The sequence below is a fragment of the Heptranchias perlo genome, chromosome 9, assembly GCF_035084215.1.
Source record: "Heptranchias perlo isolate sHepPer1 chromosome 9, sHepPer1.hap1, whole genome shotgun sequence".
NCBI classification, from domain to species: domain Eukaryota; kingdom Metazoa; phylum Chordata; class Chondrichthyes; order Hexanchiformes; family Hexanchidae; genus Heptranchias; species Heptranchias perlo.
The window spans coordinates 11856846-11878148 of NC_090333.1; the positions used below are offsets into that span (position 1 = coordinate 11856846).

Consider the following 21303-nt stretch of genomic DNA (forward strand, 5'->3'; position numbering starts at 1 on the left):
GCAGCTGAAAATGGTTGGGGCTAAGACGCTGCCTTGAGGAACTCCCGCAACAATGTCCTGCGGCTGAGATGATTGGCCTCCAACAACCTCTACTATCTTCCTTTGTGCTAGGTATGACTCCAGCCACTGGAGAGTTTTCCCCCTGATTCCCATTGACTTCAATTTTACTAGGGCTCCTTGGTGCCACACTCGGTCAAATGCTACCTTGATGTCAAGGGCAGTCACTCTCACCTCGCTTCTGGAATTCAGTTCCTTTGTCCATGTTTGGACCAAGGCTGTAATGAGGTTTGGAGCAGAGTGGTCCTGGCGGAACCCAAACTGAGCATCGGCGAGCAGGTTATTGGTGAGTAAGTGCCGTTTGATAGCACTTTTATGGCACCTTCCATCACTTTGCTGATGATTGAGAGTAGACTGATGGGGCGGTGATTGATCGGATTGGAGTTGTCCTGCGTTTTGTGGACAGGACATACCTGGGCAATTTTCCACATTATCGGATAGATGCCAGTGTTGTAGCTGTACTGGAACAGCTTAGCTAGAGGCGCAGCTAGTTCTGGAGCACAAGTCTTCAGCACTACAGTCGGGATGTTTTCGGGGCCCATAGCCTTTGCTGTATTCAATGCACTCAGCCATTTCTTGGTATCACGTGGAGTGAATCAATTTGGCTGACAACTGGCTTCTGTGATGGTGTGGATCTCGGGAGGAGGCCGAGATGGATCATCCACTCGGCACTTCTGGCTGAAGATGGTTGCAAACGCTTCAGCCTTGTCTTCTGTGTTCACGTGCTGGGATCTGCTATCATTGGGGATGGCGATGTTTACAGAGCCTCCTCCTCCTGTTAGTTGTTTAATTGTCCACCACCATTCATGACTGGATGTGGCAGGACTGCGGAGCTTTGATCTGATCTGTTGGTTGTGGAATCGCTTAGCTCTGTCTATAGCATGTTGCTTCCGCTGTTTAGCATGCATGTAGTCCTGAGTTGTAGCTTCACCAGGTTGGCACCTCATTTTTAAGTACGCCTGTTGATGCCCCTGGCATGCTCTTCTACACTCCTCATTGAACCAGGGTTGATCCCCTGGCTTGGTAATGGTAGAATGAGGAATATACCAGGCCATGAGGTTACAGATTGTCGTCGAGTACAATTCTGCTTATGGCCCAGAGCACCTCATGGATGCCCAGATTTGAGCTGCTAGATCTGTTCTGAATCTATCCCATTTAGCACGGTGGTAGTGCCACACAACACGTTGGATGGTGTCCTCAGTGTGAAGACGGGACTTCGTCGCCACAAGGACTGCGCGGTGGTCACTCCAACCAATACTGTTATGGACAGATGCATCCGCAACAGGTAGATTGGTGAGGACAAAGTCAAGTAGGTTTTTCCCTCATTTTGGTTCTCTCACCACCTGCCACAGGCCCAGTCTGGCAGCTGTGTTCTTCAGGACTCAGCCAGCTCAGTCAGTAGTGGTGCTACCGAGCCACTCTTGGTGATGGACATTGAAGTCCCCCACTCAGAGTACATTCTGTACCCTTGATACCCTCAGTGCTTCCTCCAAGTGCTGCTTAACATGGAAGAGGACTGATTCAACAGCTGAGGGAGGGCAGCAGGTGCTAATCATCAGGAGGTTTCTTTGCTTATATTTGACTTGATGCCATGAGACTTCATGGGATCCAGAATCAATGTTGAGGACTCCCAGGGCCATTCCCTCCTGACTGTATATCACTGTGCTGCCACCTCTGGTGTCTGTCCTGCCGGTGTGTTAGGACATACCCAGGGATGGTGATGGAAGAGTCTGGGACGTTGGCTGAAAGGTATGATTCTGTGAGTATGGCTATGTCAGGCTGTTGCTTGACTAGTCTGTGGGACAAAAACATAGAAACATAGAAAATAGGAGCAGAAGTAGGCCATTTGGCCCTTCGAGCCTGCTCCACCATTCAATATGATCATGGCCGATCCTCTATCTCAATACCATATTCCCGCGCTCTCCCCATACCCCTTGATGCTTTTTGTGTCTAGAAATCTATCTCGCTCCTTCTTAAATATATTCAGTGACTTGGGCTCCACAGCCTTCTGTGGTAGAGAATTCCACAGGTTCACCACCATCTGATTGAAGAAATTTGTCCTTGTCTCAGTCCTAAATGTCCTACCCTGTACCCTGAGACTGTGACCTCTCGTTCTGGACCCCCCAGCCGGGGAAACATCCTGCCTGTATTCAGTCTGTCTAGCCCTGTCAGAATTTTATGTTTCAAAGAGATCCCCTCTCATTTTTCTAAACTCTAGTGAATACAAGCCAAGTCGACCTAATCTCTCCTCATATGACAATCCTGCCATCCCAGGAATCAGTCTGGTGAACCTTCGCTGCACTCACTCTATGGCAAGTATATCCTTTCTTAGGTAAGGAGACCAAAACTGCACACAATACTCCAGGTGCGGTCTCACCAAGGCCCTATATAACTGCAGTAAGACATCCTTGCTTCTGTACTCAAATCCTCTTGCAATGAAGGCCAATATACCATTTGCCTTCCTAACTCCTTGCTTTTAGTGACTGGTGTACAAGGACACCCAGGTCCCTTTGTACAACAACATTTCCCAATCTATCACCATTTAAATAATATTCTGCCTTTCTGTTTTTCCTTCTGAAGTGAATAACTTCACATTTGTCCACATCATACTGCATCTGCCATGTATTTGCCCACTCATTCAACTTGCCTAAATCGCCTTGAAGCCTCTTTGCATCCTCCTCACAACTCACAATCCCACCTAGCTTTGTGTCATCAGCAAACTTAGAAATGTTACATTTGGTTCCCTCATCCAAATCATTGATACATATTGTGAATAGCTGGGGCCCAAGCACTGATCCCTGCGATACCCCACTAGTCACTGCCTACCACCCCGAAAAAAACCCATTTATTCCTACTCTGTTTCCTGTCTGTTAACCAATTTTCAATCCATGCCAGTATATTACCCCCAATCCCATGTGCTTTAATTTTGCATGCTAACCTCGTATGTGGGACTTTACTAAAGGCCTTCTGAAAATCCAAATAAACCACATCCACTGGTTCTCCTTTATCTATTCTACCAGTTACATCCTCAAACTCCAGTAGGTTTGTCAAACATGATATCGATTTCATAAATCCATGTTGACTTTGTCTAAACCCGTTGATATTTTCTAAGTGTCCTGTTATCACATCCTTTATAATAGACTCTAGCATTTTCCCTACTACTGATGTTAGGTTAACCGGTCTGTAGTTCCCTGTTTTCTCTCTCCCTCCTTTTTTAAATGGTGGGGTTACATTTGCTACCCTCCAATCTGTAGGAATTGTTCCATAATCTATAGAATTTTGGAAGATGACAACTAATGCATCCACTATTTCCATGGCTGCCTCTTTTAGTACTCTGGGATGCAGATTATCAGGCCCTGGGGACTTATTGGCTTTCAGTCCTATTAATTTCTCCAGCATTTTTTTTACTGATACTAATTTCCTTTAATTCCTCCTTCTCACTTGTACCTTGGTTCCCTAGCATTTCTGGGAAGTTATTTGTGTCGTCTTCCATGAAGACAGAACCAAAGTATTTGTTTAATTGCTCTGCCATTTCCTTGTTCCCCATTATAAATTCTCCCGTTTCCGACTGTGAGGGACCTACACTTGGCTTCACTAATCTTTTTCTTTTTACATACCTGTAGAAGCTTTTACAGTCCACTTTTATGTTCCTTGCAAGTTTACTCTCATACTCTATTTTTCCCCTCTTAATCAATCTCTTGGTCCTTTTTTGTTGAATTCTAAACTGCTCCCAATCCTCAAGCTTGCTACTTTTTCTGGCAATTTTATATGACTCCTCTTTGGATCGAATACTATCCTTAATTTCTTTTGTTAGCCATGGTTGGGCCTCTTTTCCTTTTGTGTTTTTGCGCCGAAAGGAATGTATAATTGTTGTAATTCATGCATTTGTTCCATGAAAGTTAGCCATTGCCTATCCACCGTCATGCCTTTTAATGAAGCTTCCCAATCTATTATAGCCAACTCACTCCTCATATCTTCGTCGTTTCCTTTGTTTAGATTTAGGACAGCTCTCCCAATTTTGGCACAAGTCCCCAGATGTTAGTGAGGGGGACTTTGCAGGGTTAACTGGGCTTGGTTTGCCTTTTCCACGTCCGGTGCCTAGTAATTCGTCCAGTTTTATTCTTATTATGACTTTTTGTAGCGGAATTGTACAGTTGAGTGGCTTGCTAGGCCATTTCAGAAGGCAGTTAAGAATCAACCACATAGCCGTGGGTCTGGAGTCACATATAAGCCAGATCAGGTAAAGTCAGCAGGTTTTCTTCCCTAAAGGACATTAGTGAACCAGATGGGTTTTTACGACAATCCAGTAGTTTCATGGTCACCAGTACTGATACTAGCTTTTTATTCCACATTTTGTTTAATTAACTAACTAAATTTAACTTCCCTAGCTGCTATAGCAGGATTTGAACTTATATCTCCAAGATTATTTGTCCAGGCCTGCGGGATTACTAATCCAGTAATATAACCACTATGCTACCGTACCCAACAAGAGTACAGTATGTGTAGGCAAGAAGATGGCAGATGGATTATAATGTGGGGAAATGTGAGGGTAGTCACTTTGGTAGGAAGAATAGAAAAACAGAATATTTTTTAAATGGTGGGAAACTATTAAATGTTGGTGTTTAGAGAGATTTGGGAGTCCTTGTACACAAAATACAACAAGTTAACATGCAGGTACAGAAAGCAATTAGGAAGGCAAATGGTATGATAGCCTTTATTGCAAGGGGGTTGAAGTACAAGAGTAAGGAAGTCTTGGTGCAATTGTTCAGGGCTTTAGTGAGACCACACCTGGAGTACTGTGTGCAGTTTTGGTCTCCTTACCTCAGGAAGGATATACTTGCCTTAGAGTCAGTGCAACGAAGGTTCACTAGATTGATTCCTGGGATGAGAGGGTTGTCCTATATGGAGAGATTGAGTAGAACTCTCTAGAGTTTAGAAGAATGAGAGGTGATCTCAATGAAACATTAGATTTTGAGAAGGCTTGACAGGGTAGATGCTGAGAGGATGTTACCGCTCATGGGGGAATCTAAAACTAGGGGGCATAGTCTCAGAATAAGGGGTCGCCCGTTTAAGACGGAAATGAGGGGGAATTTCTTCTCCCAGAGGGTCATGAATCTTTGGAATTCTTTACCCCAAAAAGCTGTGGAGGCTGAGTCATTGAATGCATCCAAGGCTGAGTTAGACAAATTTTTGATCAGCAAGGGAGTCAAAGGATATGGGGAAAGGGCGGGAAAGTGGAGTTGAGGTAAAAATCAGATCAGCCACAATCTCATTAAATCGCGGAGCAGGCTCGAGGGGCCGAATGGCCTACTCCTGCTCCTATCTCTTTTGGTGTTATGGAGAGGCTGTTTCCCCTGGCTGGAGAGTCTAGTACTATGGGACATAGTCTCAGGATAAGTGGTTGGACATTTAAGACTGAGATGAGGAGGAAATTCTTCACTCAGAGGATTGTGAATCTTTGGAATTCTCTATCCCAAAGGGCTGTGGATGCTCAGTCATTGAGTAAATTCAAGACTGAGAGATAGATTTTTGGACTCCAGAGGAATCAAAGAATATGGGGATCGGGTGGGAAAGTGGAGTTAAGATTGAAAATCAGCCATGATCTTATTGATATAGCAAAATAAAGGAAAATCCTAAGATGTTTTATAAGTATATTAAGGGTAAGAGGATGACTAAGGAAAAAATAGGGCCCATTAGGGACAAAAATGGCAATCTGTGTGTGGAGCCGGCAGATGTAGGAGGGGTTCTAAATGAATTTTTTGCATCTGTTTTCACTATGGAGAAGGACGATGTAGACATAGAAATACGGCAGGGGGACTGTGATATACTCGAACATATTAACATCGAGCGGGAGGAGGTATTGGCGGTTTTAGCAGGCCTAAAAATGGATAAATCCCCAGGCCCGGACGAAATGTATCCCAGGCTACTGTGTGAGGCAAAGGAGGAGATTGCGGGGGCTCTAACACATATATTCAGAACCTCTCTGGCCACAGGGGATGTGCCAGAGGACTGGAGAACCGCTAATGTAGTACCATTATTCAAGAAGGGGAGTAGGGAAAAACCGGGGAACTACAGGCCAGTGAGCCTAACATCAGTGGTAGGAAAATTATTGGAAAAAATTCTGAAGGACAAAATTAGTCTCCACTTGGAGAAGCAAGGATTAATCAGGGATAGTCAACATGGCTTTGTCAAGGGAAGATCATGTCTGACTAATTTGATTGAATTTTTTGAGGGGGTGACTAGGCATGTGGATGAGGGTAACGCAGTGGATGTGGTATACATGGATTTCAGTAAGGCCTTCGATAAAGTCCCCCACAGGAGACTGGTCAAGAAGGTACGAGCCCATGGAATCCAGGGTGCCTTGGCACTTTGGATACAAAACTGGCTTAGTGGCAGAAGGCAGAGGGTGATGGTCGAAGGTTGTTTTTGTGACTGGAAGCCTGTGGCCAGTGGGGTACCACAGGGATCGGTGCTGGGTCCCTTGCTGTTTGTGGTCTACATTAATGACTTGGATATGAATGTAAAAGGTATGATCAGTAAGTTCGCTGATGATACAAAAATTGGTAAGGTGGTAAATAGCGAGGAGGATAGCCTCAGTCTGCAGGACGATATAGATGGGTTGGTCAGATGGGCGGAACAGTGGCAAATGGAATTTAACCCGGAAAAGTGCAAGGTGATGCACTTTGGAGGGACTAACAAGGCAAGGGAATACACAATGAATGGGAGAACCCAAGGCAAGGCAGAGGGTCAGAGGGATCTTGGTGTGCAAGTTCACAGATCCCTGAAGGCGGCGGAACAGGTAGATAAGGTGGTAAAGATACTTGCCTTTATTAGCCAAAGCATAGAATATAAGAGCAAGGAGGTTATGATGGAGCTGTATAAAACACTGGTTAGGCCACAGCTGGAGTACTGTGTGCAGTTCTGGTCGCCACACTACAGGAAGGATGTGATCGCTTTGGAGAGGGTGTAGAGGAGATTCACCAGGATGTTACCAGGGCTGGAGCGCTTCAGCTATGAAGAGAGACTGGGAAGATTGGGTTTGTTTTCCTTGGAGCAGAGGAGGCTGAGGGGGGACATGATTGAGATGTACAAAATCATGAGGGGCACAGATAGGATGGATACTAAGGAGCTTTTTCCCTTCGTTGAGGGTTCTATAACAAGGGGACATAGATTCAAGGTAAAAGGCGGGAGGTTTAGAGGGGATTTGAGAAATAACTTTTTCACCCAGAGGGTGGTTGGAGTCTGGAACTCACTGCCTGAAAGGGTTGTGGAGGCAGGAACCCTCACAACATTCAAGAAGTATTTGGATGAGCACTTGAAATGCCATAGCATACAAGGCTACGGACCAAATGCTGGAATATGGGATTAGAGTAGACAGGGCTTGATGGCCGGCGCGGACACGATGGGCCGAAGGGCCTCTATCCGTGCTGTATAACTCTATGACTCTATGAATGGCAGAGCAGGCTCAAGGGGCCGCATGGCCTACTCCTGCTCCTATTTCTTATATTCTTATGTTCTTTTATCTGTATTCCCCTCTCCTCTTCGGATGAGGCTCCTCTGCTTCAGAGAGGCAAGTCAGATGATCTGTTTGCTACCTAGGTCCCTCCAACTTCAGGGGAGAGTTTTGATAGATCCTACTCCTAATTTGACAACTCTAGGATTAAGGCTTCTGTTCCTCTGCCTTCTGGCTAAACGCGGTCTAGTTAATCTTACCGTCCAAGGCGACAACTCGGGGCTTAGGCTTCAGTGAAGCTCCTGCCTCAAAAACTGGCCGAGGCCATGAACAGAAAATCACGGCAACCTCCAAAGCTCAAAAGCACAACACGAATTTGGCATGCAATATAATAATGAAAGCAACAATAAAGGACATGCTGTTGAGAGAACAATATGCGGGATGATGGGTGAGGTTGTTTCCTGGCTTTTCAAAATTATGCTCTTTTTTAATTTCTGTGTGTGGTATTACTTGCAAAGGAATCAATACCTAAACCGAAAATCAGAAAGGGACAAATATTACTGTGTCTAAAATTATTTTTTTTTAAAGTATTGATGTGGGAAAATGATTTGTTAGAACTTAACAATTAAACACCCTGGGGGCAATTTTCAACTGTCCACCCCCTCCCCTCCCATTTCTCACCTGAAATACAGGCAGCCAGCAGTTGAAAACTGGAACGGGGGGCACCTTAGCCATTCCACTAAGGCCCGCTTGATGCAATTCTCAGCTGGACCTATAAATGAGCGAGCAACATGCCTGCCTGTTTCCAGTGGGAGGCTGTAAAGGTGGCCGGCCTTTCCATGTTCAGGAACCAGGAATGGAACAGAGCGCTGGCACAGAGACAAAAGTGTTGCAATGGGTGTTGAGTTATGAAGACCAATCCCCCGATTGAGGTTCAAAAGGGGTCACGCTCCTAGCAATCCCTGCTCGTGCTTCCCTCCAAGCACACATAGTGCCCTGTGGAAAATCCACTCTGATTCCCAGGATCCATGCAGATGGCACATATCAGATAATTGCCATTTTCTATCAATTGTAATGGTGCGCAGCCTTGTAAACTTTACCTTCTGGTGTGTATCGGTACGCTCACTGATAGTCTCACTGTAACTGAAGAATACCAAGCAAAATGTGGGGACTCTCGGTCGTTCACTAATTCCCTACCGCCTGTTGGTTCTGCCCATCATGATGGATAATGGACATCCCACTTGCATATCAACAGTGCGTAAACTCATAAACTTGGTTTGTTTAACAGATTGCCGAAGCGCTGGAAAATTTGGTTCAAATCAACCAAGACAAAGCTCATCCTGACGCTCCACAAAAGTTCCTGCAGCTCATCCAGCTCCTGCGTTCGGCAACTTTGAAAAACCTTCAAAGTATTTGGAAAAAGAATGCACCCAAACAAAACCACAGGTGAATAAGGAGTGTGGGGGTGGGGCAGGGGGGTGAAGGTTGCTTAAGAGACACACATCAGTGCTTGGCTTGAATTCTACATACCTGTAGGTGCTTTCTTATGATGTTGCAGTACTGCGTTCAGTTCTAGACACCGCACCTCAGGAAGGGTATATTGGCCCTGGAGGGGATGCAGCGCAGATTCACCAGAATGAAACCAGGTCTAAAGGGTTCAATTATGAGGACAGATTTCATAGACTAGCCTTGTATTCCCTTGAGTATAGCTGATTCTTGAGTAAAGAAGGAGATAGTAGAGCAATTGGATAGGATAAAAATAGATAAAGAGGAGGTACTTAAAAGGTAGGCAGTACTCAAAGCAGAAAAGTCACCTGGTCCGGATATGATGCATCTTAGGTTGTTGAAGGAAATAAAGGTAGAAATTGCGGAGGCTCTGGCCACAATCTTCCAACCCTCCTTAGATATGGGAGTGGTGCCAGTGGAGGAGGATTGCAAATGTTACACCCATCTTCAAAAAAAGGGAGAGGGATAAACCCGGCAATTACAGGCCAGTCAGTCTAACGTCAATGGTGGGGAAACTTTTAGAGACAATAATCCGGGACAAAATTGATTGGCACTTGGAAAAATATGGGTTAATAAATGAAAGCCAACACGGGTTTGTTAAAGGCAAATCGTGTTTGATTAACTTGATTGAATTCTTTGATGAAGTAGCGGAGAGGGTTGATGAGGGTAGTATGGTTGATGTTGTGTATATGGACTTCCAAAAGGCATTTGATAAAGTACCACATAATAGACTTGTTAGCAAAATTGAAACCCATATGATTAAAAGGACAGTGGCAGTGTGGACACAAAGTTGGCTAAGGGACAGAAAGCGGAGAGTAGTGGTGAGCAGTTGTTTTTCAGACTGGAGGGAAGTATACAGTGTCAGTGTGGGAACCACTGCTCTTTTAGATATACACTAATGACCTGGATTTGGGTGTACAGGGCATAATTTCAAAGTTTGCAGATGACACGAAACTCGGAAATGTAGTGATCATTGAGGTGGATGGTAACAGACTTCAGGATGACATAGATGGACTGGTGAAATGGGAAGACACATGACAGGTGAAATTTAACACAAAGAAGTGTGAAGTAATTCATTTTGGTAGGTAGAATAAGGAGAGGCAACATAAAGTATATGGTACAATTTTAAAGAGGGTGCAGGAACAGAGAGACCTGGGGGTGTACGTACACAAGTCTTTGAAGGAAGCAGAACAAGTTGAGAAGGCTGTTAAAAGGCATACAGGATCCATGGCTTTATTAATAGAGGCATAGAGTACAAAAGCAAGGAAGTTATGCTAAACAGTTATAAAACACTGGTTAGGCCCCATCTGGAGTATTGTGGCCAATTCTGGACATCACACTTTCGGAAGGATGTCAAGGCCTTAGAGAGGGTGCAGAGGAGATTTACTAGAATGGTACCAGGGATGAAGGACTTCAATTATGTGGAGAGACTATAGAAACTAGGGTTGTTTTCCTTAGAACAGAGAAGGTTAAGGGGAGATTTGATAGAGATGTTCAAAATCATAAAGGGTTTTGATAGAGTAAATAAAGAGAAACTTTCCAGTGGCAGAAGGATCAGTAACCATAGAACACAGATTTACGGTAATTGGCAAAAGAACCAGAGGCGATATGAGGAAAAATGTTTTTACACAGCAAGTTGTTATGATCTGGAATGCACTGCCTGAAAGGGTGGTGGAAGCAGATGCAATAGTAACTTTCAAAGGGAATTGGATAGATACTTGAAGGGGAAAGTTTACAGAGCTATGGGTAAAGAGCAGGGGAGCGGAACTAATTGGATAGCTCTTTCAAAGGGCAGACACAGGTATGGTGGGCCGAATGTCCTCCTGTGCTGTATCATTCTATGATTCTACTAAGGGATGATCTAATTGAGGTGTTTAAGATGATTAATGGATTTGATAGGGCAGATAGAGAGAAACTATTTCCTCTGGTGGGGGAGTCCGGAACACTGGGGCATAACCTTAAAATTAGAGCTAGGCCGTGCAAGGGTGATGTCAGGAAGCACTTCACACAAAGGGTGGTGGAAATCTGGAACTCTCTTCCCCCTCAAAAAGCTGTTGAGGCTGGGGGTCAACTGAGCATTTCAAAACTGAGATTGATAGATATTTGCTAGGCAAGGATATTAAGGGATATGAAACTAAGGCGGGTAAATGGAGTTAAGGTACAGATCAGCCATGATTTAATTCAATGGTAGAATAGGTTCGAGGGGCTGAATGACCTATTCCTGGTCCTATGTTCTCCGTGATTAATCTTTTTTGCTCTGAAACTAGACGCTGGATTTTGGATACCCTACCAACTACAGCGACACCTGAGGCAATTCATTTCATCCAAACAAGAATTGAGCAGGGAGAGCTCACACAGGTTGAAGCAGCTCAGGCTTTGGTTTTTGTATTACATTCCATCAAAGCCGACTGCCATGGTGTGGATAATGCTACGGTATGACCTATCTTCTCTGTTGATATAGTGATGTGCTGAGTAGAATAGGGGGGGGTTAAAGGGATAGTGTGCGTGGTTAACACATTTGTGCATAATTCCCTGTCCGCTATTTGCATAGCTCTTCATCACATCCTCGGGACATCCCAGCATGCTTCACAACCAACTGATCATTTTTGAAGGGCACCCACTGTTGTTACTTAGGCAAATGCAGCAGCCAATTAGTGCATATCAAGATCCCACAAACAGCTGTGACTTCGGTCGTGTGGGCTTTAAGCTTTGGAAATCCCTCCCCAAACCTGTTGCCTCTCTAGCTCTCTCTCTCCTCCTTTAAGACGCTGCTTAAAACCCACCTCTTTGGCCAAGCATTTGGTCACTTTTCCTAATGTCTCCTTCTTTAGCTCAGTGTTAAATGTTTGTCTGATTACACTCCTGTGAAGCGCATTAGGATGTTTTACTACGTTAAAGTTGCTATATAAATGCAAATTATTGTTGTAAGTGAGATAAATGGCCAGATAATTTGTTTTTGGTGGTGTTGGTTAATGGAGAAAAGTTGACCAGGACACAAAGAACTACCTGCTCTTCTTCAAACAGTGCCACGTAATCTACTAGGTCGACTTGAAGATAGGGCTTCAGTTTCAATCGAAAGATCTCTGACAATGGAACATCCCCTCAGCACTTTGGCTGGAGTACAGGCCTAGATCATGTTGCCCAAGTCACTGGAAGTGGGTGCTTGAACCCATGACCTTCTGACTCAGAGGTGAGCGTGCTACCAACTGAGCCAAGCTGATGAAGGGATTAACCGGTTTAAACATGATTCATGGGTGGGTGATTGAGGGCTGCGGTTAGCTGGCACATACTGATGGCAGGAGTGATGCAGATCAGTGGTGCTGGAGAGGAGAGTAGGAAGGGGTGTACAGTAATTTAGGGGCGGTCACATTATCCACCAATTTTGATGAACCATCAGCTGAGGGGAGGGATCCCATCCAATATGGTGGAGCTTCAAGGGTCCAACCTATCTACAAGATTCTAAGTTGTCTGTTGAGGGTTCTTTTCGGTAGTTGCGATCTAAATTGCATTCACAAAAGATATATTTCTCACGACGTTAGCCGTGGCTGAGTGGTTAGCACACTCGCGTCTGTGGAAGGTCGTGGGTTCGACCCCAGCGACTTGAGCACAAAATCCAGGCTGTCGGAGGTGTTGTCTTTCAGTTGAGATGTTAAAACGAGGCCCTGTCTGCCCATTCAGGTGGACGTAAAAGATCCCACGGCACTATTTCGAAGAAGAGCAGGGGAGGTCTCCCCGGTGTCGTGGTCAATATTCATCCCTCCACCAATATCACTAAAACAGATTATCTGGTCATGATCACATTGCTGTTTGTGGGATCTCGCTGTTCGCAAATTGGCTGCCACATTTCCTACATTACAACAGTCACTACACTTCAAAAGTACTTCATTGGTTGTGAAAGGCGTTTTATAAATGCAAGTCTTTTTTTTTAAAAAAGAATCTCTTATTTCTACATTACCCTTGTTTTATTTTCTGATAAACTGTAGTGAGAGAGGAAACTAACATCAATTTTATAGCGATCATCTTTTTTTAATTTTGAAGAGCAAAATGATCTTGAACTAAGATGTGCTGGGATTGTACCTACTGATGCCCTCCCACTGGAGTTTATAGGGCCGGGGGAGAGCACCTAATTTACACGGCATAATGCACCTTCTGGGGTGGGGCTGTTCCACCCCCCACCATCAGAAAACACCCATACCCCCAGCTGCCCCTTTTGTAAGGGGACCACAGTTAAAATCTTCAGGGATCCAGACCATAATCCAGGTCTGGGCTTCCCCCCATCCCCCCAACCCACCTCCCCCCACCCCCGACTCCCCACTTCCGATGAGACCCACTTCCACTCTTCAGAAGGCCAGCATGCCTCCAAAATTACACCGGGTCCCTAAGAAGCTGAAGACGCCGGAGTTCGCAGGGTAGGGAGCCCCACTACCTCTTGTGGTGCCCTTGTAAGGACCGTGAAACATAACCCCCAACAGGCAGCTCACTGACCACGTTACAAACTGGGATCCCAAACCAAAATGGTTCGTTCCCCCCCCCCCATGAGTCGCCTGCGCACGCCCCACTCACTACCTGCCCGATTTATGCTCCACATGAAAAGCACCCTCACCCCCCCATATTTGAGTTTACTTCAGAAATCTTTCTTGTTTTGGCCAATCATAAATTGACAGCAAAATATTTCTGCTTTTCCCAAGGTGCTTTTGTCCAGCCCTTACATGCAGAGAAACCCCTTCCTTCGCAGAGTCACGTTGCTCGCTTACGGATCGTTGGTCCAAAGATATTGCACGACTGTCCGGACTTGCCCTGACGAAGCTCTCCAGGTACGTGAGTATCAGAAACCTGGCCGTAGATTCTTGCCTGGGCGGTGAGCTGAGGGAACAGATCAATAGAACGGAAATCAGGCGGATTCTATAACAGGCAGGCAAGAATCAACCCCCCCCCCCGCCACCGATCTCTTTTATATATAAATACAGTCCCCACCACGTTTAAAACGGGCAGCCGTTTCTATTAGCCAAAAAACGCTAATCATTTGCAATAGCATCAATTTCAAAGCTGCCGGTTACAGCGTCTTAAGGTCTCCATTTATTTCGGGCAGAAACAGCTGCGTTTACACACCAGTTCACACCTCGTTAAGGTGCACTGAATACAAAAACAAACTATAAGTAAATAAAAGTAATGTTCAGATACCTTTTCTATACTTAAACCCTTCTAATCCCCTCTAAATGGTGTGAGGTTACGGTTTGTTCTAAGCACCGACTGAAGTTTAAATGAAGCTACTTACATTGCATGTAGTCTTGTTTAGTTTATTCAATAGTGATCTGCGACATTAATTACTGTAATATCGCTACCCCGTTATACCGGCCATCGCGGATAGCACGCAAATTGCGTTTGCCACGAACGTGCCCGCCTTAAGCGGTGGGGACTGTAATATTGGAACATAGAAACAGGGGTGGGCCGTTCAGCCCCTCAAGCCTGTTCTGCCATTCAATTAGATCTCGGCTGATCTGTGTCTTAACTCCATCTACCCGCCTTGGTTCCATAACCCTTACTACCCTTGCCGAACAAAAATCTGTCAATCTCAGTTTTGAAATTTTCAATTGACTCCCAGCCTCAGCAGCTTTTTGAGGGAGAGAGTTCCAGATTTCCACAATCCTTTGTGTGAAGAAAATCTTCCTGACATGATCCCTGAACGGCCTAGCTCTAATTTTAAGGTTATGCCCCCTTGTTCTGGACTTCCCCACCAGAGGAAATAGTTTCTCTCTATCTACTCTACTGAATCCTTTAATCATCTGAAGTAGATCACCCCTTAATCTTCTATTCTCAAGGGAATACAAGCCTAGTCTATGCAGCCTGACCTAAGCATTGTAAGCGCCCATTTTCCAGGCTCTACGTTGATGTTCTGTTCTTTGCAGCCACTCCACGAGCTTGTCATTGAAGCCAGGAGCAGGGTCCAGGAAGGAGAAATGATCCTCGGCCTCAAAGCGATTGGCAACGCAGGGCAGCCAGCGAGTATGAAGCACATCCAGAAACTCCTGCCGGGATTTGGGAACGCCGCCAGTGGCATCCCGAGCAGAGTCCAAGGGGAGGCCGTGATGGCCCTGCGTAACATCGCCAAGAAGGAGCCGCGCAAGGTAAGATGAGATGGCTTCGCGCAGCGCAGAGAAAAGGGGTGGCGGGACTGAGGAATTCACTCCCGAGGCACGTGGTTGTGGCTGAAACCGTGGCGGGGGTTTCCCCGCCGTGCTTCCAATGTCAACATTCGAGATGAAGATTGGATAGAGGAATGAATTACATAAATTTACATTGAATTTACAGCACAGAAACAGGCCATTGGACCTAACTAGCCTGTGCCGGTGTTTATGCTCCACATGAACTTCCTCCCACCCCTCTTCATCAAAACCCGATCAGCATAATCCTTCTAGTCCTTTCTCCCTCATGTACTTATCTAGATTCCCCTTAAATACATTTATGTTATTCGCCTCAACTACTCCCCTGCGGTGGCAAGATTCACATTTTCATCATTCTCTGGGTAAAGAAGTTTATCCTGAATTCCTTACTGGATTTATTAGTGACTATTGGATATTTACGGCCGCGAGTTTGGGACTCCCCCACAAGTGAAGGAAAAGAGCTGGCACAGGAACGATGGGCCGAATGGCCTCCTTCTGTGCTGAATCATTCAATGATTCTAAGAAAGACGGGATATGGCAACAGGGAGGGTAAATTTGTTTAGAACTATTTTCTCACATGGAGGGCAAACACCAACATGGACTGGTTGGGCCGAATGGCCTGTTTCCATGTTGTAACTTCCATGTGCAAGAAGTTTAGGCATTGACCTTTTACTAATGGGCGCAATAAGCCCAGACTGATCAAAAGATCACAAAATAACGCCAGATAAGGAATACCATTTGTCCATTTTAATTCATCCATCGAGAAAGATCCCATTATTCCCCTATTGTAGCATCTAACCACCTCACAAATTATTCTAAGCTTTCTGCCTCCACCATTCCATCCGGAAGCCCATTCCGCACTATAATGGGAATGAAGTTTCCCCAGTCTGTTGGCTTGAGGGTCTCATGTCAATGGCATTTAGCCAGTCTCAGTACAGTTCAGAAGCCAACACAAAACTATCCGCAATTCAGCACTAATTGGCATTAAGTCAGCATTAAAAAGGCAGGGGGGAGATGAGGAGAATTTTTTTTTGGCAGGGAGTTGCTATGATCTGGAATGCACTGCTTGAGAAGGCAGTGGAAGCAGATCCAATAGTAACTTTCAAAAGGGGCATGGATATATACTTGAAAAGGAAAAACTTGCAGGGCTATGGGGAAAGAGCCAGGGGAGTGGGACTAATTGGATAGCTCTTTCAAAGAGCCGGCAGAGGCACGATGGGTCGAATGGCCTTCTTCTGTGCTGTATGATTCTATGATTCTAAGTTGGCAGTCTCACTCAGAGAAGCCACAGCAAAGGCCGGTGAAAATGTGCAGGAGGTTCAGGCTGAGTTGGGGCTGATTAGACGTAGTTTTACATTGCTGTACCTTTTTTTTTTATTCGTTCACGGGATGTGGGCGTCGCTGGCGAGGCTGGCATTTATTGCCCATCCCTAATTGCCCTCGAGAAGGTGGTGGTGAGCCGCCTTCTTGAACCGCTGCAGTCCGTGTGGTGACGGTTCTCCCACAGTGCTGTTAGGAAGGGAGTTCCAGGATTTTGACCCAGCGACAATGAAGGAACGGCGATATATTTCCAAGTCGGGATGGTGTGTGACTTGGAGGGGAACGTGCAGGTGGTGTTGTTCCCATGCGCCTGCTGCTCTTGTCCTTCTAGGTGGTAGAGGTCGTGGGTTTGGGAAGTGCTGTCGAAGAAGCCTTGGCGAGTTGCTGCAGTGCATCCTGTGGACGGTGCACACTGCAGCCACAGTGCGCCGGTGGTGAAGGGAGTGAATGTTTAGGGTGGTGGATGGGGTGCCAATCAAGCGGGCTGCTTTATCTTGGATGGTGTCGAGCTTCTTGAGTGTTGTTGGAGCTGCACTCATCCAGGCAAGTGGAGAGTATTCCATCACACTCCTGACTTGTGCCTTGTAGATGGTGGAAAGGCTTTGGGGAGTCAGGAGGTGAGTCACTCGCCGCAGAATACCCAGCCTCTGACCTGCTCTCGTAGCCACAGTATTTATATGGCTGGTCCAGTTAAGTTTCTGGTCAATGGTGACCCCCCAGGATGTTGATGGTGGGGGATTCGGCGATGGTAATGCCGTTGAATGTCAAGGGGAGGTGGTTAAACTCTCTCTTGTTGGAGATGGTCATTGCCTGGCACTTACCTGGCGCGAATGTTACTTGCCACTTGTGAGCCCAAGCCTGGATGTTGTCCAGGTCTTGCTGCATGCAGGCTCGGACTGCTTCATTATTTGAGGGGTTGCGAATGGAACTGAACACTGTGCAGTCATCAGCGAACATCCCCATTTCTGACCTTATGGTGGAGGGAAGGTCATTGATGAAGCAGCTGAAGATAGTTGGGCCTAGGACACTGCCCTGAGGAACTCCTGCAGCAATGCCCTGGGGCTGAGATGATTAGCCTCCAACAACCACTACCATCTTCCTTTGTGCTAGGTATGACTCCAGCCACTGGAGAGTTTTCCCCCTGATTCCCATTGACTTCAATTTTATAGAATCATAGAATCATAGAATCATAGAAGTTACAACATGGAAACAGGCCCTTCGGCCCAACATGTCCATGTCGCCCAGTTTATACCACTAAGCTAGTCCCAATTGCCTGCACTTGGCCCATATCCCTCTATACCCATCTTACCCATGTAACTGTCCAAATGCTTTTTAAAAGAAAAAATTGTACCCGCCTCTACTACTGCCTCTGGCAGCTCGTTCCAGACACTCACCACCCTTTGAGTGAAAAAATTGCCCCTCTGGACCCTTTTGTATCTCTCCCCTCTCACCTTAAATCTATGCCCCCTCGTTATAGACTCCCCTACCTTTGGGAAAAGATTTTGACTATCGACCTTATCTATGCCCCTCATTATTTTATAGACTTCTATAAGATCACCCCTTAACCTCCTACTCTCCAGGGAAAAAAGTCCCAGTCTGTCTAACCTCTCCCTGTAAGTCAAACCATCAAGTCCCGGTAGCATCCTAGTAAATCTTTTCTGCACTCTTTCTAGTTTAATAATATCCTTTCTATAATAGGGTGACCAGAACTGTACACAGTACTCCAAGTGTGGCCTCACCAATGCCCTGTACAACTTCAACAAGACATCCCAACTCCTGCATTCAATGTTCTGACCAATGAAACCAAGCATGCCGAATGCCTTCTTCACCACCCTATCCACCTGTGACTCCACTTTCAAGGAGCTATGAATCTGTACTCCCAGATCTCTTTGTTCTATAACTCTCCCCAACGCCCTACCATTAACGGAGTAGGTCCTGGCCCGATTCGATCTACCAAAATGCATCACCTCACATTTATCTAAATTAAACTCCATCTGCCATTCATCGGCCCACTGGCCCAATTGATCAAGATCCCGTTGCAATCCTAGATAACCTTCTTCACTGTCCACAATGCCACCAATCTTGGTGTCATCTGCAAACTTACTAACCATGCCTCCTAAATTCTCATCCAAATCATTAATATAAATAACAAATAACAGCGGACCCAGCACCGATCCCTGAGGCACACCGCTGGACACAGGCATCCAGTTTGAAAAACAACCCTCTACAACCACCCTCTGTCTTCTGTCGTCAAGCCAATTTTGTATCCAATTGGCTACCTCACCTTGGATCCCATGAGATTTAACCTTATGTAACAACCTACCATGCGGTACCTTGTCAAATGCTTTGCTGAAGTCCATGTAGACCACGTCTACTGCACAGCCCTCATCTATCTTCTTGGTTAGCCCTTCAAAAAACTCAATCAAATTCGTGAGACATGATTTTCCTCTCACAAAACCATGCTGACTGTTCCTAATTAGTCCCTGCCTCTCCAAATGCCTGTAGATCCTGTCCCTCAGAATACCCTCTAACAACTTACCCACTACAGATGTCAGGCTCACCGGTCTGTAGTTCCCAGGCTTTTCCCTGCCGCCCTTCTTAAACAAAGGCACAACATTTGCTACCCTCCAATCTTCAGGCACCTCACCTGTAGCGGTGGATGATTCGAGGACCCGCAATTTCCTCCCTAATCTCCCATAACGTCCTGGGATACATTTCATCAGGTCCCGGAGATTTATCTACCTTGATGCGCGTTAAGACTTCCAGCACCTCCCTCTCTGTAATATGTACACTCCTCAAGACATCACTATTTATTTCCCCAAGTTCCCTAACATCCATGCCTTTCTCAACCGTAAATACCGATGTGAAATATTCATTCAGGATCTCAACCATCTCTTGTGGTTCCGCACATAGATGACCTTGTTGATCCTTAAGAGGCCCTACTCTCTCCCTAGTTACCCTTTTGCCCTTTATGTATTTGTAGAAGCTTTTTGGATTCACCTTTGCCTGATCTGCCAAAGCAATCTCATATCCCCTTTTTGCCCTCCTGATTTCTCTCTTAACTCTACTCCGGCAATCTCTATACTCTTCAAGGGATCCACTTGATCCCAGCTGCCTATGCATGTCATATGCCTCCTTCTTCTTTTTGACTAGTGCCTCAATCTCCCGAGTCATCCAAGGTTCCCTACTTCTACCAGCCTTGCCCTTCACTTTATAAGGAATGTGCTTACCCTGAACCCTGGTTAACACACTTTTGAAAGCCTCCCACTTACCAGACGTCCCTTTGCCTGCCAACAGACTCTCCCAATCAACTTCTGAAAGTTCTTGTCTAATACCATCAAAATTGGCCTTTCCCCAATTTAGAATTTTAACTTTTGGGCCAGACCTATCCTTCTCCATAGCTATCTTAAAACTAATGGAATTATGATCACTGGTCCCAAAGTGATCCCTCACTAACACTTCTGTCACCTGCCCTTCCTTATTTCCCAAGAGGAGGTCAAGTTTTGCCCCCTCTCTAGTCGGGCCATCCACATACTGAATGAGAAATTCCTCCTGAATACACTCAACAAATTTCTCTCCATCCAAGCCCCTAATGCTATGGCTGTCCCAGTCAAAGTTGGGAAAGTTAAAGTCCCCTACTATTACCACCCTATTTTTCTTGCAGCTGTCTGTAATCTCCTTACATATTTGCTCCTCAATTTCCCGTTGACTATTTGGGGGTATGTAGTACAATCCTATCAAAGTGATCTCTCCCTTCTTATTTTTCAGTTCTACCCATATAGACTCAGTGGGCGAACCCTCGGATATATCCCCTCTCACTACTGCCGTGATGTTCTCCCTAATCAAGAACGCAACTCCCCCTCCTCTCTTACCTCCTGCTCTATCTTTCCTATAGCATCTGTACCCTGGAACATTGAGCTGCCAGTCCTGCCCCTCCCTTAGCCATGTTTCAGTAATAGCTATAACATCCCAGTCCCATGTACCCATCCATGCCCTGAGTTCATCTGCCTTGCCCATCAGACTTCTTGCATTGAAATAAATGCAGTTTAATCTAGACTTCCCTTGGTCTTTGCCCTGCTTTCTCAGACCATCTGTCCGGTCATGTTCTGTACACTCTCCCTTACTGCCTTTTGTTTCTGTCACCACTTTATTTCCCACTGACTTCCTGCATCGGTTCCCATCCCCCTGCCACATTAGTTTAAACCCTCCCCAACAGCACTGGCAAACACTCCCCCTAGGACATTGGTTCCAGTCCTGCCCAGATGCAGACCGTCCAATTTGTCCTGGTCCCACCTCCCCCAGAACCGGTTCCAATGGCCCAGGAATTTGAATCCCTCCCTCTTGCACCATCTCTCAAGCCACGTATTCATCTTAGCTATCCTGTCATTCCTACTCTGACTAACCCGTGGCACTGGTAGCAATCCTGAGATTACTACCTTTGAGGTCCTACTCTTTAGTTTAACTCCTAACTCCCTAAATTCAGCTTGTAGGACCTCATCCTGTTTTTTACCTATATCGTTGGTGCCTATATGCACCACGACAACTGGCTGTTCACCCTCCCCCTCCAGAATGTCCTGCAGCCGCTCCGAGACATCCTTGACCCTTGCACCAGGGAGGCAACATACCATCCTGGAGTCTCGGTTGCGTCCGCAGAAACGCCTGTCTATTCCCCTTACAATCGAGTCCCCTATCACTATAGCTCTGCCACTCTTTTTCCTGCCCTCCTGTGCAGCAGAGCCAGCCACGGTGCCATGAACCTGGCCACTGCCACCTTCCCCTGGTGAGCCATCTCCCCCAACAGTATCC

General features: G+C 45.9%; 1 protein-coding gene across 1 annotated transcript in view; it reads left to right on the forward strand.

Annotated features, from left to right (window-relative positions):
- The window catches only part of vtg3 (vitellogenin 3, phosvitinless), a 102343-nt gene that overhangs the window by 23214 nt on the left and 57826 nt on the right, over window positions 1-21303 (forward strand). The window contains exons 6-9 of the mRNA XM_067989845.1: window positions 8799-8956; window positions 11284-11449; window positions 13705-13830; window positions 14923-15141. Coding sequence (XP_067845946.1) covers window positions 8799-8956; window positions 11284-11449; window positions 13705-13830; window positions 14923-15141 — 669 coding nt within the window. The remainder of the gene's footprint in view (window positions 1-8798; window positions 8957-11283; window positions 11450-13704; window positions 13831-14922; window positions 15142-21303) is intronic.